Source organism: Castor canadensis, chromosome 9, assembly GCF_047511655.1.
Source record: "Castor canadensis chromosome 9, mCasCan1.hap1v2, whole genome shotgun sequence".
Classification (NCBI taxonomy): Eukaryota; Metazoa; Chordata; class Mammalia; order Rodentia; family Castoridae; genus Castor; species Castor canadensis.
This window is the reverse complement of record NC_133394.1, coordinates 34969308-34996859: the sequence shown is the minus strand read 5'-3', so window position 1 is coordinate 34996859 and position 27552 is coordinate 34969308. Positions and strand designations below refer to the sequence as shown.

The following is a 27552-nucleotide window of genomic DNA, read 5'->3' as shown; positions in this document are numbered from 1 at the left end:
ACGGACCCCAGACCCAACAAAAGCCAATGCTTTGGTTCAAATTCAAAGGCTAGAAAAATCTGATGTAGTTCAGCCCTTTTCTTCTATAAGGGACTTCAGGTCACTGGAGAAGGCACATTAAGGAGGACAATATGTTTTACTCAGTCTACCAATTTACTTCTAACTCCCCCCTCTGAAACATCTACAACAATGTTTGAGCACATATGCAGACACTGTGATTCCCAGTCAAATTGACACATAAAATTTATCACCATATCAAGATGTTAAGCAATAATTTTATACAGAAAGGTCATCTTTCAGATCTGCAATGGGATAAGCTTTATGAGAACACATCAAAAGAGTTGATTTTCCTAAGTATTTACATTCATTCTAGTGTAGTATTGAAGAATGCAAGCTAGAGCTTCACTGCTCGGTGCAAATCTCAGATGTACTTCTTTTCCCTGAGTGACCTTGGGCAGTGACCTGGGCAGTCACTAACCAGTATGTACTTCATTTCATCATTTGTACAATGAGGGTAACAATAGAGAGCTATACTCAATCATAAAGCAGTAAAAACAGATATTATTATCTAGCACATTCTGCATAACTTGTTAATTTCATTATTTCAGACCCTTTTTTTTTTTTTTAGTATTAACCACTTCAAATTTCACCAGAGATTGGGTATGGGATAAAATTTATGTTAGAATTTTTAAAAAGGACAGTTCATAAAGAGCAATTGTTCCCTTGTTTATGACTATGTTCTCATTTACCTCTGAGCTCATGAGAGCAGTGACTTGCCTGTCTTATATTACTGTAAGTACAGCAAAATCCAAAATATAATACATATCCAATATTTGTGGAAACAACTCATTCTTTTATGTCACAGGTATGTGTGTGTATGTGTGTAGAAAGGGAGGTAGAGGGAGAGAGAGAGAGAGAGAGAGAGAGAGAGAAACATGGAGACAAAGAGACACCATCTACTCTAAGACAGTCACAAGGCTGAACATGGTAGATATAAATTTTTGTATAAATAATTTACAATTCTGTGGGATACATATTAAGTTAATACCACATATTTAATAAATAAATATAAACATTCTCATCAAATGTATAATCCAAAAAAGGAATCAGTTTCTAGACTTGAATTTATTAATATATAACTATATTAGTACATATCTTAAAGATAACCTGAAAGAAAGGAAAATAATATTGAATGAAAAAATTTTTACCATACTGGGGACTGAACATAGGGTCTTATGCCTTTTAGGTAGGCACTCTACCACTTGAGCTACTCCATAGACCTTTAATGGAATTTTTATTTGCATCAACTTGTCATATTGAGCATGGTATGACAAATGTATAAGTCTTAAAACTAGGCTTCAATTAAATCTATTTTTAATTAAAAGTATTCATAGTGTTTATCACTTTCTGACATTACTTTGTTCATTTACTATTTCTCCACAAGCAACTAGAATGTAAGCCCCAGGAAAGGCTTACATCATCATTAACTAAGTGTAATGTCTGGCTACTTAGATTTTTCTGGAAATTAAAGACATCATTCACTTAAGAAGTAGAAAACAAATTAAGCAGTAAACATGTTCATTTCCTGTCTGAGGGGATGTTTACAGCTTAACTTATTTAAGAAATTTTAATGAATATTCTTTCTTACATTCATTTTTGAAGCCATATCCAAAATATGAAAGAAAAAATTATAACATGAAATACTCACTTGTCATATAGTTTACTTTTTAATTAGAAAAGATTAAGTGTTAAAATAGTTCACTCACAATGTGATTAAAATATTAATAGTGTTCATAAGGAAGTTCAAAAGTGATGATGATAGTAATAAAAACCTGAAAAAGCTTTATAAATTCCAAAGACTTCTGATATATATATATATATATAATTTTACTCTTACAACAATCTGATGTTTCATGAAGTAGATTTCAGAAAAGGATAAAAACCACAATTTTTTTTGTCTTTGCTGATTCTCTCTCTACCAATTCCTACCATATCTGACACAGAATGAATACTAGATAAGTATTTGGTATGATTATGATAATACAATGGTAAGGCTGACATTCTATTTGGTAGCATTGAATAGACATCAGGATGAAAAGTCATGAAGTGAGTATTATGAAATGTAGATCACTTTGGCTCCTTTTGTTCTGGTACAAACCCCACTCCCTTTATCTTCCACTCTTATAAACTATGCTAAAATTGGGAAGAATCATTCTAATCATTAAATAATTCATAATGCTATATAATAAAATTAGTAGGCTCTTCTCATTTGTGCGTAACTATCTCTCATAGGCCATTTGACAGCTTCACATTTCAATAATGGTGCAACTTACAAGGTTCAGTTTCCCACAGTGTTAACTAAGTAGAAATTCCTCAGAAGCTAGTAGAGAACATGAAAAGAGGGTGTGTGCAAAAATCTTCTGACCTAACTTACCGTGTAACAGGCTGTCGATGCATTTTCATCCCCAAGTGCTTCACTCTTACAGTGCAATTGAATTACACTGTAGGATTGTTTAACGATGGTCAATACTGCACTAATGAACCAGATTGTTCAGATAACTGGCATTCTCTCCTCCAAACACAAGATTGATAGGTTCAATGTAAGTCCATGCAGTTACCCATTCTTGTAATAGAGAGTTCTCATTAAGGAAATGGATTAATTGGCTTACTGATGTTTTACTGAGAGCCAGATTTAAATAAATGGACTCGGCAGTACTGAGAAAAGAAAATTAAACACTAATAAAGGGAGAAATGTGCTTGCTTCGGCTGAGATCTCAGCTACAGGCTCAAGTCAAGAATCTCAGTCTAAGATTTGTCAATGTGAGTGGACATTAATGTCTGGCAGGTAAAAATGCTGTTCTCCCCCTGACAGTTCACTTTCTTTCCAAGGCACTCATAGCAGTTGATACTGGGTGACATCTCTTCCTCTAGATGATTCTCATTTCAGGAAATGTGTGCCAGCAATACAGCATGCTTCACTCTTGTTTCAATAAATGGTTAATAAGATGTATGTGGAGCACACTGGAGTAAAATATCCATCAGAATCCTGTCAAAACTATTATGTTTCCTAAAAAATGTTTATCATAACCTCTCTCAACTACCAAAGAATTGCTGTTCAGCTTTTCGATATTTGAAAGGCTTACTATTATGATTAATTTTAAGGAGAAGCATATATGTGTATACATATATACATACATACAACACACTCTTTGCTAAATCCAAAAGCTGACTCTGTCTTATGTGGTTGACCTATTGTTAAGATTTGATACAGTACCACTACCCCATTTGTGAAAAAAAATTGTTCTAACTTAGCTTTTCAGTAACTAATGAACTGATTTTCTTCCTACCACAAAGGCTGCTCATTCTTGGCCTTTTCTGTAGATTCCCCATCCTACCTCAACTTCTATACTTTGGGATATTCAGTAAGTATTTAACATGTCCAGATGTATATTGCTGCTGGTATTCCTAACTCCTGATTCCTGGCTGATTCTTCATACAGCCTTCCCTATATCAATAAATGACAATCCACTACTTCTATTTCTATCAACATCTTGGAGATACAGTAACCACTCATTTTCTTTCACCTTATAAAGCCAAAGAATCTATTAATCCTCTTGATACTAGTGCAAATTACCAGCATATTTTAAATCTGAAAATTTTAATGTCTTTAACTACTATCATCCTAGTCTAAGCTAACACCAGTGTTTAATCAATCATCTGGATTACTGATGAAGTCTCAAATACGGCCCCATTCCTTCTTCCCTTACCCTGTTTTTAGTACAGTTGAGCTCCAATTCAGTTTAAGTCAGACCATGTCAGGCTTACCCTCATAGTTTTCTAACGGTTTTGTTTCTCTGAAATCCTGAATTCTCAGCATTGCCTCTAAAGATCCTAGTCTTAGTTATTGTTCTGACTTTCTCTGTTACTATTCTCTTTTCTTACCTGGCTTCAATAACATTAGACAACTTGCTCTTTTTTTGGACACACACATAATATGTTTGGGCCTTTGCTGTTCTCTGCTCTTGGGATACTTTCCCCAAGATATCTGCATGGCTTTCTTCTTCATAGATTTTAGGTTGTTGCTAAAAATCCTCCTTCCCAGTGAGTACTTCTCTGACTACTCATTTCAAAATTGTTCTGCCAATCTCACTTTTTCCACACACTACTCTAGGGAAGGTGGTGATTTTCATTCCTTCCTGGTTTAAACACAACGCCCATTTGATACATTGTATGTCTTTAGTTATTCATTTTATAGTCCGTTGCCATTAAGGCAGGAATTCTGGATTGTTTTGAATTTCCAGTGTTTAGAAAGTGCTTGGCACCTAATAGGCAACCAGTAAATATTTACTGAACCAATTAATAAATACACTGATCTTCCAGACTTAAGAAAGAATTGATTAATTTATTTAAAACAAGGCTGAATTTTAGCCTTTGCTAAAATAGCCTTTGTTATTTTATTTAAAAATTATCTTTTTAGAGGCAAAATAAGTTAATCATAATCTTTATTTCCTTGTATCCACATGTATCACAAGGAAGGTGTTGTTGCATAAGAAGAGATGAAAAATCATATTGTCCAGGCTCAGATCTATGATATTTGATAACTATTCCTTTCTTTTCAAAAATACAGATCCATGATTTTCTTCATAAGCAGTCAGAGTTTGGAGTGACCTTTATATAAATTTAAAGTAGGATCCATGGCATAATATTAGTAGAAAAATGCACACTTAGTCTACATTGATTATATATTTCTTTTCTATCCTCATGCATCAAGAATGACTGAAATTCAAACCCAATTAAAAGAAGAATTTCCAAAATCATATTTTCTCAATGAAATTTTGGTTATTTGTTGTGCATACTTTCCTTCTGAAAGGATGATGTCATTATGTTTATTTCATAAAGCACACTCTCCAAAGCTCTGGTGCCAATACTGATTGCCTTAATGACCATTTGCGATTACTTTTGCTTTCTGAAACTGCATTTCCTTTGGACCATCAGGCACATAGGTGACAGCTTCAGACCCTTCAGCTCTACACAAGCTAATTAGTTAGGAAGAAACCAGAAAAAGCAAAAGAACTCAAGTTTTTAAAGTTTTTGAGAAATTAGAAGTCTAAGGATTATAAAAATGTAAGGCTGTAAGGGGCTTTAAAGATTAGTCAGTCTATATAAAGATGTAATCCTCGATAAGGTACTGGAGACTACCAGCATCTAAAAAAAATATATCCAAGGTAATGAATTGCCTATTGAGAATGAGATATTGTTTCAACCTTAAAAAATTATTTAATGATGTGTTAATGATCTCTATTGGAGAAGAACTGTTAACATATGTATATTATTTCCCACTATTACTTTAATGAATTGCCTTGTTACCTGTGGTTATTCAATTAATTTTAATATAATTAGCATAAAAATCACTACCTACTAGCCAAGACATAATCAAACTCTTGTTGCTTGTCCTCATATACCATAGCTGTATTCCAAGCAGCTATGACATTTGACACAATGAAGATCAGAATAAAAATGTCACAAATTCTTCTGAAATGCACATTTTCTATGGTTGAGTTTGTCACTCAGTTGTTTTGTTTGTGCTTAGCCATGATACAGTGTGAAGTGGGCTTCAGCTGTACACAAATGGGTCTATGCTGGGACCAGAGAATTTTTTCCAAAGTTAGGATAAACAGATATTCAAGTAAATAAATAAAAATCTCATTTTTGAATGAAATTATGACATTCTAAAAGAAGATTTCCCTTTGCCTGGGTTTAACCATCACTTAGACAAAGTGCCAACTCTATTAACAGTCACTGTTCTTAAAATAAGTGTTAGCAATACATTAATTTAAAAATATGTTTATACTATTAGGTGAAACTAAGAAGCAGAAAAGTAAATTGATCTTGGAATAAGAAAGATAACAGATACTTATATTATAAGAGATGTATATATTCTTTTTTTTATAAGTGGATAGCACTTCTGACTTTTAAAAACCCTGAATTATGTAGATAGAACATTGTGCCAAATTCAAAAATTTGGAAAATAAAATGTGCATGACATTTGTATTATAAAATCTTTGCTTTGGTATACTTAAGGGCTAATTTTGCTTGTGGTGATATAAATTGATAATGCAATATTGTGCTTACATTCTTCAATTGGAAAACCACTAAGGTCTATTCAGATATTTTCTTCATCTTGCTTTTCCCCAGTAATGCTTGTTTCACTTTCCCCTAAATGAACTTCACTGCTTAGAAATGACCTGTATATTGTCCTGACCCTTGCTGCTTCTGTGTCCTCCTGTGTGGAAGCAGAGTAATGGATATTAAACCAGGGAAACTTTTAAGGGATTCTATCCTCTGTGTAGGTAAAATCAGTGTACACAGATACTTTTAGTCATTCTAGAAACACTTGAAAATGAATCATTCCTTAACTAGCAACACAGTAAAAAAATGACAGACGTGACATCTGTGTATAGTTCTTACTGAGAATCACAAATGGGTTTTTTGCTTGACTCTGTTAAAACAAACTAACACTACTTCAGAGAGAAAAAGATTATTTTAAGTCACTTTAAACATGGGCTTAATGACTATGAAAAATGTCTTTCATAACAGTTATTCTGCTAATAGACATCCTATAAACTGTTGTCTTCTTTTCTATTTTTCTTTTTGAGACAGAGTCTTGCTATGTGGCTCAGGATAGCCTCGAACTTGCAATCCTATTACCTCTCTTTCCTGAGTACTTGGATTACAGGCATAAACCACAATGCCTGTTTACTGTTTTCTTAACTAATATCTCAGGGTTAATAAAATACATTTGGAAAAAAATCACTATTACAATTTAACTGAATTTAACTGACTCACACATGCTGTGTTAAACATATAACCTGTAGGGAAACATGTAAAGAATTATTAGAAAATCAAGCATTTTTTATAGTTATCAGAATAGAAAGAAATGCTATAAATGTCTGTATTTTAAAACACTTGTCATTATGGTGGGTAGGAGCTTTACAAAAATTGTTTGGTAGATATTTCACTAAAATATTACAGTTAATGTTAAGATTCTTTTTTAAAAAATAAATACATGGTTCTTCTTATGGCATTATTCTAAACAAATCAAAGGATAACCTGAATTCTATGAAAAAAATCAATTTCCAGATGAGGGTTTTGACCCAAGAAGTCAAAATTTACATGTGCTCTACCTTCTTCATACAACTTCACATTCCATTTTCAAACCCAGATGCACTGTTCAGATTTCCATATTGAATTCTTATTTAAAATAGACTATCTACATACTCTATTTATCCTATTTATTTTCTGCTTCACATGAATTCCACATGATGTCAATTGCTCTAACTGTGACAGTGCCTTCTATTTCAGATTATTCTAAAGCATATGGATATTTTAATGTTCATCTACTCCATCACCTGTTGGGACACTAACTATCTCCATATTTAAGAAGAAGTTTGGCATCAATGAGACTTTCTTTGCTGAGGTACTTTGCTTACTGAGTACATTGCTACCAAGGGGCGTCAGCTTTAAGGACAGAGATTTCCATTTTTCCTTTTGCACAGAAATATGTTTCCATTGAATGCAAACATGATTGTAGCCAGAAATTGAATCCATGTAGTTCCCTATAAAAACCCTATCACCATTTTTTCCAGAAAACTTGTCTAACTTCCACCAGAAATGGCTATACACTGCTCAATTAGATGTTGCTTCATCCAAATACAATATGCTGTAATCTAGGATAAAATATTAACTTACTTCTTGAATAATTGCTTTGAGAGGAAAACTATCATATATTTGTTACCACAAGTCACTTTTTAAAAACTAAGATAGTTATCAAAACTCACAATGTAAACACATTTCCCAACTTGATGTCAGACTTTTCATGCATCTCTTTTCTTTGGCTACTTAGCACAAATGTTTAAAATCATATGATTTCATACATTATAGTATTCAATAGATTTATAGATATATTTTGTCTATTAGCCCAACATAAATGCTGAAGATAAAATGAAATATTAATGGTATTCAATTTTAAGGAAAGCTGAGATATGCAATAGTTTTAAAACTCCATTAAATGGAAAACAGTCAAACTTAGATGAAAAACTGAGCTCTACCAGATTAGTTCATCCCCTGAAGAAAATGGTGTTGTTTTTGAAGTTTTCCTGATCTGTAAAATGGAAGTAAAGCTATCTAATTTACAGTTACAATGACCTACCATGAAGGTACTTAGCACAAACAATAATAATACATGTATCTATTAAGCAATCATAACAATAATGCATGTAAGATATATGGATTTAAATAATACATTTATATATAAAGTATATATACATATATATGGTTTAGACATTTATTTTAGGAAGAATTAGTATTAGGGGAGAAATTAATGATACTATAGAAAGGGAAGAATAATCTGTGGGAAAGTCTAAGCATAATAGGAATAACAATAAATCAAAAGAAAATAAATAACAATAAATCAAAAGAATGCAACATAGTTTTTGTGAATCTCCTCTATATTTAATGTTTTTCATTAATTTAATCAAATGCTAAAACATCTTGTAAATAATTCTTTTTTGGAGGAGATCCAAGATGGAGGCTAGGGTAGGGAATCAGTAGTCCTCACCTCCATGACTCCAGAAATCACCTTGAGACATCAGAGCTACACTTGGGTAATTCTGATTGCTTCTAGCCAAAATATAATTGCCATGACATCAGAAGCAGATAAAATTCAAAGACGGACCTTTAAATCAACTTTTAATTGCACCTAAGCAACACAAAAATCCTGCATGGAACAACCAGAAAGGTGTGTCCAGCCCTGGGAAAAAAGCCCCCTGGTTGTTTCTTTCTTTTTTTTTTCTCCCAACAAGCAGAAGACAGAGCATTGATCAGAATCAAACTCTGTGACATTCTGGACAGCTAGCGCATAGAAAGCCTCCCTATGCCATGCCATGCTGAGAAAAGCAGTACCATTTCTCCATGCCAGCCCACCCCAAAGCTGCTTGTGTGAATCTTCAGAACAAACAGGTGAGTGTCACATACCATGTGTGACTTCCCTACCCACCTCCCAGGAAATAATCTAGTGCATCCCCTGGGCAGACTGAACCTCCCCAACAACAAAACTGAAAAACAAAAACAGCAAACTATAATCTAACACTGACAGCAGAGATGGGGGTGGAACACTGAACCAGCACCTGAGAGTGGGGGTGGGGCAAGAAGCTGAACTCTCACAGCTAACTCTCAGTGAAAGACTTTTAGTAAAACAGCAAAGGCTGAGAGCAAGAGTGGGGTGACAAGGCAACCTCCCAGAGGAGCCACTAGCACCCAGCAGAGGTCAGGAGAAGCACAAAGGTTGAGAGCAGGAGTAGAGCAACAGGCCAGCCTCCCAAAGTGCAGCAGGTGGTGGATCCCAGAGCTGATCTCATGGAACAGAGGGCAGCATTCAGAACTGAACTGCCCCACATTGCTGGGGGAGGAGCTGCAACTGAAGGGCAATGCAGTTGTTGCCTGCTGAAAACAGCAATAGCTCTGATCTGGCAGACTTACCTCACCTCACAATTCCAGCTAACACTGTGCACAGAAGGATCAAATACTATTCACAAGCCAGTCACCTGGTGAGACCACATAAAAGCTTCTGCTTGTATGCCAATACCAGAATTGGACACCTAAGGACTAACTCCAGAACTTTCACCAAAAGACTGAATTTTTTGTTGTTCCTGAACCTGATGTTTTTTATTCCGTGTATGTGAGTTTTTTTTTCTGTATTGTTGACTTTGCCATCACTATTTTATTATCCTTATTCTTACCCCCTTCACTTTCCCTACTTCTGCTGCCCTACAGTTCATTGCTCTCCATCCTCTTTCTGTCCCTTCTCATCCACTCTCTCCCCCATCTTTACCTCCCCCTCCTATTCTTCTCCAATCTGTCACCACACTAACCCTCACTCCTACATATTTACACCTACTCATAGCTTACTGTACCAGTGGTACACAACTCCAGCCCCCTGTAATCCCTGACACAAGCACCCTCCACTACAACAACAGAAATACACCAAACACACACAAAACAAAAAACCCAGCAGACCCCATAACTCTTCACCCACCCACCCACAACTTGCTCCACCCACCCTTTTAATGCCACTTTTACCAATTTCCCAAATTTTTATATTTAGCCAAATAACCATTACCCACCCCCAACTCCCACTGTTTATAGATATTATCACCAAGGATTTTCTATATACTATGTAAACAACTGGTCTGGCATTGAACCTGTGAATTTGTTATGGCTAAATTACACCTCTAGGCCAGGGACAGAAAGAGCACAACAACCAAGCTAACAACCAAGTCAGTCACAACACAAAAATTAAATCAAGGGAAAGAAAACAGGCAATTAAAACTATCAACTAGCCTATCAAGAACATAGTTGCACAGCACCAGATGGAGTGATGGAAAGAAGAAGGGATAGAAACTACTCTCTTCAAAAAAATAATTCAATACAAGATTCAGTGGAAAATGAAGAAAATGGATACCCAGTTCCTGACCTTAACAAAACAATGACAAATGTCACTAAGGAGCCCAGTTAATGTCCACAAAAAAACCCTCAAAGAAGAAATCTCTGAGAAATTCATGGAAGAGATACTAGACATGATTAACCAGAATGTACAAAATACACTAAAGAAATTTCAAGACACCAAAATAAAGAACATGAGAATACACAGAAACAAATAAATTAACTCAGAGAGGACTCCAAAAAACACCAAAGTGAAACAAAGGATGCAACAAAAAGAGAGATACATGAATTAAAGATGACTGCACAAAATATAAAAGAGGAGTTGGTGAAAGATATGGAAAATCTCAGGAAAAAAGAATCAAAGAGAAATCCTGGAAATAAAAAATCCCTTTCCTCAAACAAAAACCACATGGAAGGCTACTCCAGCAGACTTGAAAAAGTGGAAGACAGAATCTCAGAGCTTGAAGATAAAACAGAAATTAAAGAAAACACAGAAAAAATCAAACAACTCAAGAGCTGTGAAAGGAATATGCAAGAATTCAATGACTCTATCAAAAGACCAAAACTGAGAATCATTGGTATTGAAGAAGGAGAGGAGGGGCAAGTCAAAGGGATATGTAATACAATCAATAAAATAATAACAGAAAATTTCCCAAATCTCAAGGAAGTTTTGCTCATTTAGGTACAGGAAGTCTCCAGGACACCAAACAGACTTGACCAAAACAGATCCTCCCCATGGCATATTATCATTCAAACAACAAGCATAGATAACAGAGAAAGAATATTGAAGACTGTAACAGAGAAAAAACAAATAACATATAAAGGTAAACCCATCACAATAACAGCAGATTTCTCACTGGAAACCTTAAGAGCAAGAAGGGCATGGAATGAGGTATTTTGGGAACTGAATAAAAATAATTTCAGCTCTAGGATATTCTACCTAGCAAAACTATCATTCCAAATTGATGGAGCAATAAAAATCTTCCACAATAAGCAGAAACTAAAACAATATACAACTACCAAGCCAGCACTACAGAAGATTCTATAAGGAATTCTGCACACAGAAGATGAAAGCAAAGAAACAATGAGAGGACAAGAAGTATCAAACCACAGCAGAAAAAAAAACAAAAAACAAGTAATCAGAGAGTAGCACTGATTCAGCTGCATACAATCAAATCCTTAAACAACAAAAACAACTAAGTGGCAGGAATCACAACATACCTATCCATATTAACACTGAATGTCAATGGATTCAACTCCCCCATCAAAAGACACCCTTTGGCAAACTGGATTAAAAAGAAGATCTGACAATCTGTTGTTTAAAAGAGACCTATCTCATTGACAGAAATAAACACTGGCTTAGGGTGAAATGCTGGAAGAAAATTTACCAAGCCAATGGCCCCCCAAAACAGGCAGGAGCAGCAATACTTATATCAGACAAAGTGGACTTCAAACTTACATTGGTCAAAGGAGATAAAAAAGGAGACTTCATATTAATAAAAGGAGAAATACACCAAAAGGAAATAACAATTATAAACCTATGTGCACCCAATGTCAGCACATACAATTTTATCAAACATACACTAAAGGATTTAAAAGAACATATAGACTCCAACACAGAGGTAGTGGGAGTCTTTAATACCCCTCTGTCACCAATAGATAGGTCATCCAAACAAAAAATAAACAAAGAAATCCTAGAAAAAATAACAACATAGATCAAATGGACTGAACTGATATCTACAGAAAATTTCATCCAATATCAGCACAATTTACATTCTTCTCAGCAGACAATGGAACTTTCTCCAAGACAAATTATATCTGAGGGCACAAAATAAGCCTCAGCAAATATAAAAAAATAGAAATAATCCCCTGCATTCTATCTGATCACAATGCATTAAAACTAAAGCTCAACAACAAAAACAACAGCAGAAAGTACACAAATAATTGGAGGCTGAATAATACATTGTTCAACCATCACTGGGTCATGAAAGAAATAAGAGAGGAAATCAAAAGCTTCTTGGAAGCTAATGAAAATGAAAATCTAACCTACCAGAACCTGTGGGACACAGGAAAGGCAGTCCTAAGAGGAAAGTTTATAGCCACGAGTTCATATATTAAAAGGACAGAAAGATCTCAAATGAAGAGTCTAATGCTATATCTCAAACTCCTAGAAAAGCAAGAACAAGCAAAACCCAAAAAAAGCAGGAGAGAAATACTAAAAATAAGGGCCAAATTAATGAAATAGAGACCAAAAAAAAACCATATGAAGAATCAATGAAGCAAAAAGCTGGTTCTTTGAAAAAATAAACAAGATTGACCAACCCTTGGCAAATCTGACTAAAATGAAGAAAGAAAAAATCCAAATCAGTAAAATCAGAAATGCAAAATGGGAGATAACAACAAACACCAAGGAAATCTAGGGAATCATCAGAGACCACTTTGAGAACCTATATTCCAACAAAATTGAAAATCTTGAAGAAATGGACAAATTTCTACAACTTATGGTTATTCAAAACTGAACCAAGAGGATATTAACCACCTAAAAAGATCTGTAACAGAAATTGAAACAGCAATAAAGAGATTCCCAAAAAAGAAAAGTCCAGGACCTGACAGATTCTCTGCTGAATTCTACCAGACCATTAAAGAAGAATTAATACCAGCACTTTTTAAAATTTTCCACGAAATAGAAAGGGAAGGAACACTACTTAACTCATTCTATGAAGCCAATATTACTCTCATCCCAAAACCAGACAAAGACACAAAGACACACAAAGGAGAACTATAGGCCAATCTCCTTAATGAACATTGATGCAAAAATCCTCAACAAAATAATGGCAAACTGAATCCAACCACATACCAAAAAGATCATTCACCATGACCAAGTTGGTGTCATCACAGGGATGCAGGGATGGTTCAACATATGCCAATAAAAAAATGTAATACAGCCCATTAATAAAAGCAAAAACAAAACCACTGGATCTCCTCAACAGATGCAGAAAAAGCCTTTGATAAGATTCAACACCACTCCATGATAAAAGCTCTAAGAAAAGTAGGAATAGAAGGAATGTACCTCAACCTTATAAAGGGTATATATGACAAACCTATAGCCAACATCATATTTCATGGGGAAAAACTGAAACCACTTTCCCTAAAGTTAGGAACAAGACAAGGATGCCCACCCTCCCTACTCCTATTCAACATAGTCCTGGAATTTCTACCCAGAGTAATAAGGCAAGAAAAAGAAAAAAAGGAATACAAATAGGTAAAGAAATAGTTAAAAGTATCCCTATTTGAAGACAACATGATCCTATACATTAAAGAACTAAAAAACTCCACCCAAAAACTCCTAGATACCATAAACAGCTTCAGCAATGTAGCAGGATACAAAATCAATTTACAAAACTCTGTAGCCTTTCTATACACCAACAATGAACAAATGGAGAAAGAATGTAGGAAACAATTCCATTTATAGTAGTCTTAAAAAATCAAATACCTAGGAATAAACTAACAAATGTAAAAATCCTCTACAAACCACTGAAGAAAGAGAGTGAGAAGACTATATGGAAAGATGGAAAGATCTCCCATACTCATGGATCGACAGAATCAACATAGTAAAAATGGCTATGCTACCAAAAGCAATCTACATGTTCAAAGCAATTACCATCAAAATCCCAATAACATTTATCACAGAGATTGAAAAATCTACCCTAAAGTTCATTTGGACTTTGAAAAAAAACTGCAAATAGCCAAAGCAATACTGAGCAAAAAGAGCAATGCTGGAGGTGTCACAATAGCCGACTTCAAACTATATTACAGAGCCATAACAATAAAAATAGCACGTACTGGCACAAAAACAGATATGAAGACTAGTGGAACAGAATAGAGAACCCGGATACGAATCCACACAGCTACACCCACCTTTTTTTGACAAAGGCGCTAAAAATATATGATGGAGAAAGGGCGGCCTCTTCAACAAATGTTGCTGGAAAAAGTGGTTATCTGCCTGCAGAAAACTGAAGCTAGATCCATGCCTGTCACCCTCTACTAGTATCAACTCAAAGTGGATTAAGGACCTTAATATCAAACCCCAAACCTTGCACTTAATACAGGAAAGGGCAGGGAATACTCTGGGAGTAATAGGTATAGGCAAGGACTTCCTCAGTAGAACTCCAGCAGCCCAGCAACTAAAAGAAAGTATAGACAAATGGGACTACATGAAATTTAAAAACTTCTGCACAACAAAAGAAATGGTCTCTAAACTAAAGAGACCACCATAGTGTGGGAGAAAATATTTGCCAACTATACATCAGATAAAGGACTGATAACCAGAACATACAGGGAGCTCAAAACTAAACTCCCCAAAAATCAATGAACCAATAAAGACGTGGACAAGTGAATTAAACAGAACTTTCTCAAAGGAACAAGTCCAAATGGCCAAAAAACACTTGAAAAAAAAGCTTACCATATTTGGCCATAAAGGAAATGCAAATCAAAAACACACTAAGATTCCACCTCACTCTTGTTAAAACAGCTATCATCAAGAACACCACTAACCACAAATGTTGATGAAGATGCAGGGGAAAAAGGAACACTCATACACTGCTGGTGGGAATGAAAGCTAGTACAACCACTTTGGAAAACAATATAGAGGCTTCTTAAAAAAACTAAACATAAACAAAACAAAACAAAAAAACCCTAAACATAGATCCAGCAATATCACTCCTAGGGATATACCCAAAGGAATGTGACTCAAATTATTACAAAGGCACCTGCACACCCTGTTTATTGCAGCACTGTTCACAATAGCCAAGCTATGGAAATAACCAAGATGCCCCACACTCATCGAATGGATTAATGAAATATGGTATTTATACACAATAGATTTTTATCCATCACAAAGAAGAATGAAATTTTGTTATTCACAAGTAAATGGATGGAGCTGGAGAACATCATCTTAAGCAAAGTTAGCCAGGCTCAGAAGGCCAAAACTTGCATGTTCTCCCTCATATGCAGATTATAGACCTAAATTGAATGCAGTAATATTATTGGACATAGGTCATACACTAAGGGGAGAATGTGCATGGGAGGAATGCAGAAAGGGAAGGAAACCTAAAACTTGGATGTGGTTGATGTGCTCACTGTAGAGGAGTGAATATAGTAATCTTAAACTGGCAGAGGCCACTATGGTAAGAGGACCAGAAGTAGCAAAGAGGTCTGGTGGACATGAACCCATGTGGGCTGCAATACATATGTGCATGGAAGCAACTCTAGGAATCTCTTTGTATAGGTATCTTTATCTCAAACTAGCAAAAACTTTATGGTCTTCTTATTATGTCTTATTTTTTCAACAAAATTGGAGAACAAGAGGACAGGACAGGTTCTGCCCAGAAGCGGGGGGCGGGGCTGAGGGGGAAGGAGGGGGGCAAATAATGTATACACATGTGAGTAAATGTCAAAATGATAAAATAAAAAATAGAAATAAATATACATTTAAAAATGAATTTTTTTCTCCCACAGATACATTTTTCTCCTTACTTCTTTTTGATTAAGCAAATTGTGGTTCAAATCCAATTATAGATCTTCATCAAATATCAAATCTTTACACATCAAATCTTTTGCCCTTTGTCTATTTATCTGTCAAATTAATTCTCGGAAACTGAAAAATGAGTGGATGTATGAAAGATCTTATAGATTATAGAAAGATAAATGTTATCACTCACTAACAGTACCAAAATCTTTAAAGACACTTAAGAGTTAGGTAACTTTATTCAAACATGAAAGCTATTTACAATGAAGAGGCTTATATGTAATTACTTATTATATGTAATTTATAAATTGCATATAATAGTAATTTATTCATAATTCAGAAATTACATATAAATTATTAACTTCTCAGAGGGAAATTGTCATAAAGCAATGTAAGAAATGTGATTTGAGACTCTTCCTTATTTGTATAGCTAACAGTAATGTGGGTGCCACTTGATTTCTGAACACTTGATAATGCCTTTTTGCCATATTTTTCAAACATCGTAGTGTTTTATTTCTACTCCCTTGATTCAACTCACTGTATTTTAACTCCTTGTGAGACTTTAAAATAAATAATGTTTCATTGATGGAAGACTAGGAAGAATTAAACAAATCACTAAATCAGGAGAAATGTGTTTGAAAAATAGATATTTCTTTAATAAAAGGAATGGTCCACTGGTGTATAGAAAACTTCAAATATATTTACTTCTTTTAAATTTTCTGAAGGAATAGCTCATAGAAAATTGGAATGCACATGTGATTTTTTAGAGTATAATTATAACACTAAGCTACGTAAATATTATTAAAGAAACAATAAAATATTTAGGAGCATAATGAGATTCCATATTGTTTTCCTTATTAGGTTTAGGTACATTCTTTAAAAGACATACATACAATAGATAGGTAGAATAGATAGGTTGAACTTAGAATAGACACAGTCAACATACCTTCACCAGGAAGATATGGCTTCTACATTGATTTTAAAATTAATAAGTAGAAAAGCAATTTATGCGGTAGGTAAATCAACAAGAAACATTTCCATGTGTATCACAACATAGTGTACATGTTCCTATTTTTTAATCACATATTTGTAAAAACATCTGGATAGCTTGCAACATTATTATTACTAAAATTAGACATTGTTGTTAAAATGCATTTACAGATTTGTTGTCTCTTGCAACAGACACAATCACTTTCTTAGTAATAGCAGATTATTTACAGATTAATATCTTTCCAATCAATAATGGCAAGGTCTCCAATAAACAAAATGTAATGCTCACAGATAGATGGAATATATAAAATCATTTAACAAATTTCACAGGATAATGATCAAGTAGAAACCCCACAAAGTTAGAGTGAAGCTACTATAAATGAGTGAGCAGTCACCTACAGACAATGATAGCAGTCAACTTGTATCAGTGCTATAATTACAGGAACAGAGCTATAAAGCTATTTATGGAGTGCATGCACCTTGCATGGAGCCTCAATTTTCCAAAGCTGAGTCTCCTCTAGAGAGTAAGAAGTGGTAGCATCACTCTTTGAGAATAACTCTTAGAAAGTAACTCTGACTGCTGAAACTTGTGGGAAAAATCTTACCCTAAATCCTCCAGTGGCTAAAAATTAGAGAATAGAATTATAGAGAGTTGGAAATCAGGATTATTGAATGATGGTATTATGGGAAAATACCTAAAGCTGATTTGACTCATTGATTTTCCTGAGATGGATGCCATGTTGCTCTGGTCAATTTCCTCACAGAGTAGGTAATTATTAAAATGAATGCACTATTCAAACAAACCAGAAAAACTAGTTAAGCATTAGCATATATGAAAATCATTATTTAATGTCCTTCTAGGAATAAAAATAATGTTCAGTTCAACTTGTAGGACAAAGACTAATTATTAGTAGTTTATTATTTTTATTACCAGTCTGCACGTTCTATATTTTTTTAATATGGCAAAAGGTATTCTACTTCCAGAGAGTGGATAGTACCATGCTCTCCTGATGGAAGATTTTGCTATTTTTTTATAAACAGAAATAAGTTTCATTGGTTGACATTTCACTTTTTGGAAATTACATATACCAATGATTTTTTTAGAAGTCTTGATATGATAATCTAAAACCATTAAAATAACCAGGAGCTGTTTAATAGTACTTCAATGTTCTATATTAACTATTCATTAGCAATAAAATTATATCTGTTCAGAGAATACAAAGATAAATTTCAACATATTCACCAGCATAACCATAATCCTATTATATTTTTCCAAGAGCCAACAGAAGTATATATAATTCATTTTCTGAACCAAAATATGCATACTTTGTTATAAACAGAAAATATTTGATTTTCTAAACTTGACTTTAGAAACACAAAATGTGTTTTATTTGCTGAGATAGTATCTTCTTCTAAAATAATTTTTGATTGAATTCTTGTGAAACTAACATCCACTGATGAATGTTCTGAAATTTGAGTCTTTAACATAAATATTAAGGAATTGAGACTTAACAGGAAGAAAGAATGAATCACATAAGAGAATAATTATCAAAATGAAGTCCTTTAAGCTAATACTGATCTGTTTTATGTTCCTAATATTATCATTATCTAGACAATTAAAAATGTAAAGGTAATAGGTTTACTGCCTTCTCACCCCCTCTTCTCCAATATCAAACACACTATATAGAAGTCAGAAAGGCCAGGTTGATTTCAAAAACTGATGTTTAGGGACAGGAATCAGAGGTGGTAATGGCAATACCAGAACAGGTTGATTCATCTTGCAAAATGCTTTCTAAGTCATTGAACAACTCAAGATCAACACACAGTATTACAATTGGACACTATTATTAATTGTGCCACAGTATCATCTCAAAAAAGCAATGTATGTGTGTTTATGCACAGATATACAGACTTATTTTTAAAAAGAGGTTTAGAGGTATAATGACAAAAAAAAAAACTTACTGCAAAGGCTTCAAAGATTTTCTTGAGTTCTCTGTGACCATGCTTTTCAGCAATATGTGCTGGGTCTGAACCATCTGTATTTTTCATCTTCGATGCCCAGGTTGCTCCTGAACATTGAAGCAAGTGAATAGCCAGGTTCTTTAAGCCAAATTTTGCTGCACAGTGGAGAAGTGTTGGAAGTTCTTTGACATGAGTATCTGAAAGTGTAGGAAATATTAGAATTTCAAATATTGTTATTACATCTGTAAACCTATACACAGTCAAACATAATCTATTCCTAAAAAGTAATGCCCAGAAAGCAGAGCAAATTTTTGGTGTATATTTTCATGTAAGAAACCATCAGTGATTTTTTAGAAACTCTCCTTTTTATTTCTCTGTTTAAGATATATAAACTATAATTCTTATTAGCATTAGTGTCCCAAACTTATTTGTAGGGTATGTTTAACTTAGAAATTCAATTCAATCTCTTAAATATAAAACAAAACAAAAACATATGTTGTAATGTTTAGAATGTGCTGTGACATTAGCAGAACACTAAATAACAACATTCTATTCTATAAGCTTACCTATAAAACCAATTTTTATTTTCCACTACCATGCCTCATTTATTTCCTTCTTAATCTGAAGTACACATGAAATTCCTGAAGGGTTTATATTAGAAGTTTTTCTTACAAAAATAAACTGCAACAGAAAATATATGTGGGCACTTTTATATGCAATTTAATAACTTTCCTATCAATGTTTTATATTTAGAATTTCACAATTACTTACAACTATTAATTGTGCATACTTATACAATGATGAATGTAAACTGCTATCACAATGGAAAAACATAGCATGGACTGGCGAGTGGTAGTTTATTTTTCTATAAAACTGGTTTTGGGGCTGGTAGAGTGGCTCAAGCAGTAAGAGTGCCTAGCAAGCATGAGGCCCTGAGTTCAAACCTTGATGCCACCAAAAAAACAACACAAAAAAACCCAGTTTTGTTTTACATTTAAGTGATCAGTGTGGCATTATCAGAGGCAAGGGTATGAGGACTTGTAGCAACAGAAAAAAAGGCATACAAGCAAAAGTCACTTCTGGTCCAAATGCAATGCATAGTAGCCACGTTACAACATTTTTGAAAGCTATAAATGTATATGGCCTCACTTGAAACATTGCTATTTTTTACACAAAAGAGATAGAAAAGGGGGGTAATTAAACTTGGAGTTTCCACTTTACTTGGGTCTTTCAGGACTTAATTAATTTAGTTTTTTGATTTTGTTTTAGTAAAACAAAAGATACTCTTCAAGATACATTAAGAACTTACTGTAAAAAAGTATTTTACTCTTCCAAATTAAAAAAGAATAAATAGATGACTATAGGTAGATCTATAATCTTCAATAATAAATATACTTACTCCTTTCTGTATGGTATATAGTACGTCAAAATGATCAAATATTTTATGAGAATTGATGAAAGCTGACACTATTAAAGATAGGTAGTAACTTTCTACATAAGAATGCATTTTCTTTAAAAACCATTATTATATAATTTTCTATTTATTTGCACTGAAATACATTATAGGAAACATTTTTCTGCTTTAGGTAAACCACAGCAAAGTTAGTAAAGAAAAATATTTACATGTTATTGTTAGTTTTTTACATGCCTTGATCACCTCACTCTTTGCTACATCATATGCTAAAGTAACATCACTTGCCAATCAGTGCTTTATGTAGTGTTCCTGCCTGCTGTTGTTCTAGTAAATCTTTAAATCAGACAATGCAGTTTCAGTATTCTTTCCATTAAAAAATGTTTAATCATTGCAAGAATACACACTTTTTAACATCATCAACCTCTCACCAGTACATTCCTCAATTTAATATGATGTAATATTGAAAACAATAACAAATTTCTCTGAGAATCTATTTTTACACACCAGAAAGAGTAGCAAGCATTGACAAGGACTGTTGTTTTTCTTATGAAAGGCTTCCTGAGAGAGGCTTCCTGTGGCCTGGATATCCACCCATTGTCAAAGAAAGAATGCTGATGAGATGAGGGACCCATGACTCAGGAATATTTTGTGCTATTCTTTCTTTAGTGTTTAATTGACCAACATGATCTTTAATGTTTTAGCCTAAAGGCACTTCTGTCTCTATTGGCTTTAAAATTTTTAGAAATATATACCACATTTAAAACTACATTGATCATGAGTTTGGATAAGTTTTGACAACTGTTTGCAGCAGCATGTCACTATCACCCAAAACAAGTTAAATAAAGGCATCGATCACACTAAAAGTACCCAGATGCTCAATTCTAGTCAATTCCCCACATGGTGTCAATTATTTTAAAATTTTTAGGAACACAGATAGGTTTTAGTTCTTGTTGGGTATCATGTAAGTGGAATTGCCAAGCAGGTGCTCTGTGTTCCATTGTCATCTGGCCTCTTTATTTCTGATGAGAAGTATGGTGTCATTCTTATTACCATTTTCCTGTATGCAGTGTATTTTTCTCCATACCCCTTTAACTCACCAACCCCCTACTACTTTTATGATTTTTCTCTTCATCTTTGATTTTTTATTTGCACAGGTATAATTCCTTTGTATTTATTCTGCTTAAGGCCTATCAATCCTTTGGGCTAATGTCCTTCATAAATTTTGGATTTCATTTTCTGGTGCTTCATTCTCTCTCACCCTAGTTAGGAAATTCAATTACACATTTGCTAGATTAATTTAATATTGTCATATATATATATATATAAAGAGCTAAGTCAATTTAATGCATAGATGAGCTGAGCTTAGTTTTCTTATGGCTTCCCTGAGGTTATGGATTTTTTTCTCTTCTATTTCAGATCAAATAATTTCTTTTTGAAAACATTTTATTAGCATGTATTAGTTATATAGGAGGGTTCAATTGTGACATTTCTATATATGCTTACAATGTACCTTAGTTAGGTTCACCCCACCATCATTCTACCCCCTCTACCACATTACTTAAAATGATTGCAGTTCAAACAATTTCCTTTGAACTGCCTTCAGATTCACTGATTCCTTACTCTTCTGTGTTGTTTTTGTTATTAAGACCATCTAATTTTAAGAAGTTTACATTTATAGTGATTCTGTATAATATTCATCATAGTTATTTTAATGTTCCTGATAATTTCAACATCTGCACATTTCTGTGTCTGCTTCTTTTGACTACTTCTTTTCTTGACTGTGAGTGCCTTTATTTCTTTGGTCATGTTTTTATAATATCTTCTTGTAAGTTTTGCACTGTATTAAAGGACCAAAGTAAACAATACTTAATCTCACAGCAAGACACACCATTTCTTTAGTCAAGGCAACTATTGTGGGGGCTGAGTCAAATTAATCTTTAGATGACCTGAGTTTGATATTCTTTTGTGGCTTTATTTAGATTCACTGCTGACCTCAAATATTTTTATGGCAGGATCACAGCTTTCTTTTCAGTTTCTCTTAGGAGCTACACTCTGGTGAGACTCAAGAAGTCTCTTTTGCTTTACCAATGGCTGCTAGCTTTCCTTTGGGTCACTGGATGGTTTGTTTTAGATCTCTAGTCTTGCCTTCAGCTTCCTTTCCATCAAAATCTCTCTCAGGGTCTTTGTAGTACACTCAGTTAAGGCAGACTCATTACCATTCTGATAGCTTGGAGGTATTTTTTCCAGCTTTCATGCCTTTCTATATTTAGAACTTGGGTGCTGTTGCTTTGTCTCAGCAGCCTGGTTCAATTCTACTCTTCAGCAACAGTCGTCTGGCTTTTAGGAAAGCATGAGAGTGTTTTTTAAGGATTTTTCTCAGCTTTTCTTCTCTACCTCCAGGCACTGCTATACAAACCTTTCACTCATGACAGCTTAGAATGTTGGTGAGTATTGCAGTCCTGCGGTATAGAAACAGGGGTTCTTTGGGATTCTTGTCTAACACAGGGTAGTCTAAATATGGGTATTAAAAGTTTGCTAAGTGTTAATCAATCTGATTTCTCTTTGCTTCTCATATATTGTAAGTTCTTATTCCATGAGAGATGAATGCAGTCATAAATTTTTTTGTCTCTTGCAAAAGAGTAGCACTTTCTGGAATTTAGTATATTTTTGTCATCAATTGTCTGCTTGAATAAAAAAAAAAAACCATGACTTTGGAGATCATCTTGCTTATTCCTGCTACAGTGGAAACAACATCTCCTGTGATGTACATCCTAGGAGGAGCAGAGGTTCTATTAGTCTCAATTCATTTACTATTTAGTCATTTTCTTAAACTCATAACATTTACTTTATAAACATTTTATGATCTTATCCATTAGATTAAAATAATGTATTTCTTAAAAAAGATATAAAACCCTTTTAGAATATGTTTAGGCTGTGGGGTATGTCTGCTTCATTTCAGGGCAATTTTCATTTAGTTAACTGACTGATTCATTGTATCTGTTTTTATTACTATGGTATGAAAAGAGAAGTCACAATTCAAACTAAGATATGGCAAGTTTGCTTTTTTATCCTTGACAAGAAAAGTTCTCAGTTGTTAGTTTTTTTCAGCTAATGTTTGTCAAATGGTAATTTTAGGAGAACAGAATAAAATATCTATGGGGAATTTTTCAAAGAAAGTTCAACTTTACTACTTTACAAATAAAAGTAAACCAATACATCAGTAGACAGCAAGGAAATTAAGTCACATAGTTTTCTGTACAAAGCTGTTGGTAAACTTTCAAGGGTAATCCCTAAAAAAGATGGCTAATAATTGATTGAAATAATCAACCCAAAGCTTTTAAAAGATTAACCTAGTTTAGTAGAATAATAAAATGGGAATATGCTCCACTTTAAAATATAAGAATAAAATAGAAATTTAACAGTAAGATGATGATGGGAGTGGAAAATGCATGAGCATAGAACCCATTTGTTCTCACAAATTACTTTCTGGAATATTAAATATTCATCCACTCAGAGTAAGATGACCAGGTGGCCACTATAGGACTAAACAATGAAGCACACAATAAAGAGAAGATTAGAAATCAGGAAGTCTGCATTTTAATCCCAGCTCAGTTACTAAACCTGCGGCCCTTCATCTTCCTGGACCTCACCGTCTTCATTTGGGTAAGTGCAGTATTGGGGTAAGAATTATAGGACTTCTGGCGTTCTTCTTTGTTAGATGCCATACCATACAGGGTTTATGTCAACAGACTCTGGAATGAAGTTTTCCCTGGGTGCTAATCACATACCAGTTGAAGAAGTAGGGATGGTAATGATTTTCATTGGTTTCATAGTATGATTTGGAATCTGATAAAATGTTAGCATTTATATGGACCTCTAAAACAGTAACGCTGGGATTATGAAAGTGAACATGCATAAGTAACTATACACCTTAGCTTTCTATTCACCTAGTTAATTATTGCAATTGAATTCCTCCTACTGTAGTAGTTTCAAATATTTAAGAAAAAATTAAAACTTATATTCAATTTGCCTCTCTCTTATGGATTGACTCAAAATTTTTTTTTACAAGATACTATTTCTTTTAAATGTTTTAGCTAGGAAGGTTAAATTCCTAATCTGTATTACATCCATTATTTATTATATAATTATAATCTTATTTCTACTTAAACTTAAAAACAATACTTTTTAATTACTTTAAATTCCCAAATTCTGAAACTTTCTTATGAGAAGCAGCAAAGTGTGGTGTTTGAACATTATGGATTTGAAGCCAAATTGTATAGATTAAGTCTCAACTTTACCATTCACTAATAGTGTAAGTTGAGTAAGCTACTTGAATTTTCTGCATCTCACTTTTCTCAAACATTAACTGAATGTATTCTTTCATACAAATGAGTACCATTAATATTATTTGATAATTTTTTTTATAAAAGAACATAATCTTTCTTAATACATTTTTATTAGTATATATTCATTATTGGGGGGGGCAGGGAGAACATCATCTTAAGTGAAGTCAGCCAGGTTCAGAAAGTCAAAGGTTGGTTGTTTTCTCTCATACACCTAGTAAAAATACAAGTAATATCATGAAAAACTGGTCTCGCTAAGGGAAGGTCACAATTGAGAGAGGGAAGGTAATAGAAAGAACTTAAGAAGGTGAATATGATTGATGCACTTCCTGTACAAGAATGAATAAAGAATTTTTAAACCTGTTGAAATCATCCTAAGAAGGGGACTAAGGTAGAAAGAAGAAACATACAGGAGATGAACCAGTTCAGGTTCAACACATATATACATTGAGAAATGTCGCAAGCAAACTCCCTGCATAGCTATCTTAAACAAATAAAATGTCTTTTTTTTTAAATTGGAAAACAGTACTGCAGAACAAGTCCTGTCTGCGGGTAGGTACAGTGGGAGAGGGAAGGATGTGAGTAAAGGATGTAGAATGAATATGACGGAAATACCATGTACACATGTTTGTAAATGGAAAAATGAGACCTGCTGAAACTATTCCAGGCATGAGGGGAGGGAGGATAAGAGAGAATGATGAAGTATATTATATTTTATATATTTATTGTACAAACTTTTGTAAATATTGTAATGTACCCCCACCACAACGATAATTTTAAAAAATTCATTTATACATTAGAATTTATTTGTAACCTCAATACCAGTACTTAATGTGCTTTCTTGGTCATTGCAGCCATCTGCAGAGCAGTGAAAGATTTAAATTATCCAAGGCACATGATTCCAGTTGAGGATGAACAAGGCTCTGATTTCTTATGCTGTAAATGAATGTCCTTTTTGTGGTCCATTTAGTACCACATTTTTTATAGTTTTTGTGCTTTTCATTGATAATTTATTTGTTAAAATTGCCCCCCGAGTGCAGTGCTGAAGTTCTCTTCCCAAACATAATAAGAAAGCAATGATGTACCTTATAGAGAAAATAAGTGTGTTAGGTAAACTTCATTCAGGCATGAGGACCAACGTTGCTGCTGCTGAGTTCAATATGAATCAACAGTATAAGTTAAGTAAGGCATCCTTAAACAGAAATACATATTAAACAAGTATGTATCAATTGGTTGATGAAAACATTGTTACCAGAAGCTTACAGGAACTTGACCCTATATCTTTTGCAGAAGAAATGGTTCAGTATTCATTTATTCAATAACTTTATAGAACATAATGACTGCAAATAACAAGACTCATCTTGATTTTAAAGCAATCTATAAGTTCCCTTTCCATTTTGGAGAGGGAGTACAGAATTGGTTCCCATTGTAACCTAGATAGTCATTTTCAAAAGTATGGTGCCTTCTTTTCTTTCCCCATATATGTAGTCAAGGAGCATCTGAAAGTAGCTACAGCTACTCAGGATGGAGCCAGCAAAGGAACTGGAGAAAGAAGCAATGAGCACCAAATTCTATGATTTCTGTGGACTCCCCTCTGTTTGTCTGTGTGTTCAGCACCTCCTCAGTTAAAATCTAAATTAGGCATGGTTAGAACTCACTTCCATACCACTCTGCAATTACAAAGAGCAATCCTAGGAACTTGATTCTTTTTTCTCCCACTTTTCAAACAGCAGTTAAATTCTATGATGAAGGTGAATCCTTACTGTGTTGTACTCAGGTTATTCAAATTCTTTGAGAGAATGTACCCCTTTTTTTAAATGGAAATTCTGTATTTTGTTGTAACTGTACATTCAGTATTTGGAAGTTTTATAAAACTGTAAAAAATATACTTCTAGAAGATTTATGTTCTAGAATTGAAAGCACCTGAATGATGAGGTGACAAGAAGCAGGAGAAATGAATGGAACCTCAAATCCAGAAAGGGCTCATTGCTGATTGAATACTCTAACAGATAGAATCCACTTTAAAAGTCACAGCAGTATTGATAGGAAGGGAGGAGGAGGAAGGGGAGGAGAAGAAAAGGAAGAAAACACAGTGGGTAACAAATAGAGATGGGGAGGTACAGATTTTAGGCAGCTAAAGCCAAGTGAGAACTAACAAGAAAGCAGAACATGTAACTTGAAGGTTGGTGTAAGACACTGATTCCAGAGAAGGAGTCTTTGGATTAGGGAGAAGTAAGATGATTTACAGAACAAGATGAAGCTGGGCATGAGTCCACAAAGAGCATCCTGGAGGCTTGGACTCAGTATCGGCAGGTAATTTTAGAAAGCAAAGGGTAAGGTGAAGTTCTTATTAGCAGTTCTTGGAATTGGGATCAAGTAAAACTAAATGTCACAGAATTTGGTAATTCTGTAAATTATTGTTTATTGTTCACTTTCCACCATCAAACCCAGACATTGACAAGCATTGATTGGTCTGCTTCTTGTATAATCAGTCTATCCGATCTGTAGCTGAATTCTGTTTAATATAAATCCCTAGAAGCTTTCTTTTTCTACATGTCTTATATACTCTTCTTTTGTGTTCATTAAAAAAATTCTTCATAAAATTCCAACTTTGCCTCTATTGTTCTGTGACAGCGAAGGAATCAAAAACTGAAAAATTCCTAGAACAACTAGGGAAAATAAAGTATGAAAACCAGATGTGGTAGGTTGGGATAAGATGATTGCTCACTCCACCATGAGGCCATGTCTTTTATGTGGATCTCCTATGGAAATCCAAAGAATGTGTGCCACCAAGCAATAAATTAATGCATCAAGCT

At 34.0% G+C, this 27552-nt stretch overlaps 1 protein-coding gene across 3 annotated transcripts in view; it reads right to left on the bottom strand.

Annotated features, from left to right (window-relative positions):
- Bank1 (B cell scaffold protein with ankyrin repeats 1) overlaps positions 1–27552 on the bottom strand; it is a 297267-nt gene that overhangs the window by 162421 nt on the left and 107294 nt on the right. For all 3 annotated transcript variants that reach the window (XM_074041439.1, XM_074041437.1, XM_074041440.1), the window contains exon 7: positions 18980–19176. In XM_074041439.1, coding sequence (XP_073897540.1) covers positions 18980–19176 — 197 coding nt within the window. The remainder of the gene's footprint in view (positions 1–18979; positions 19177–27552) is intronic.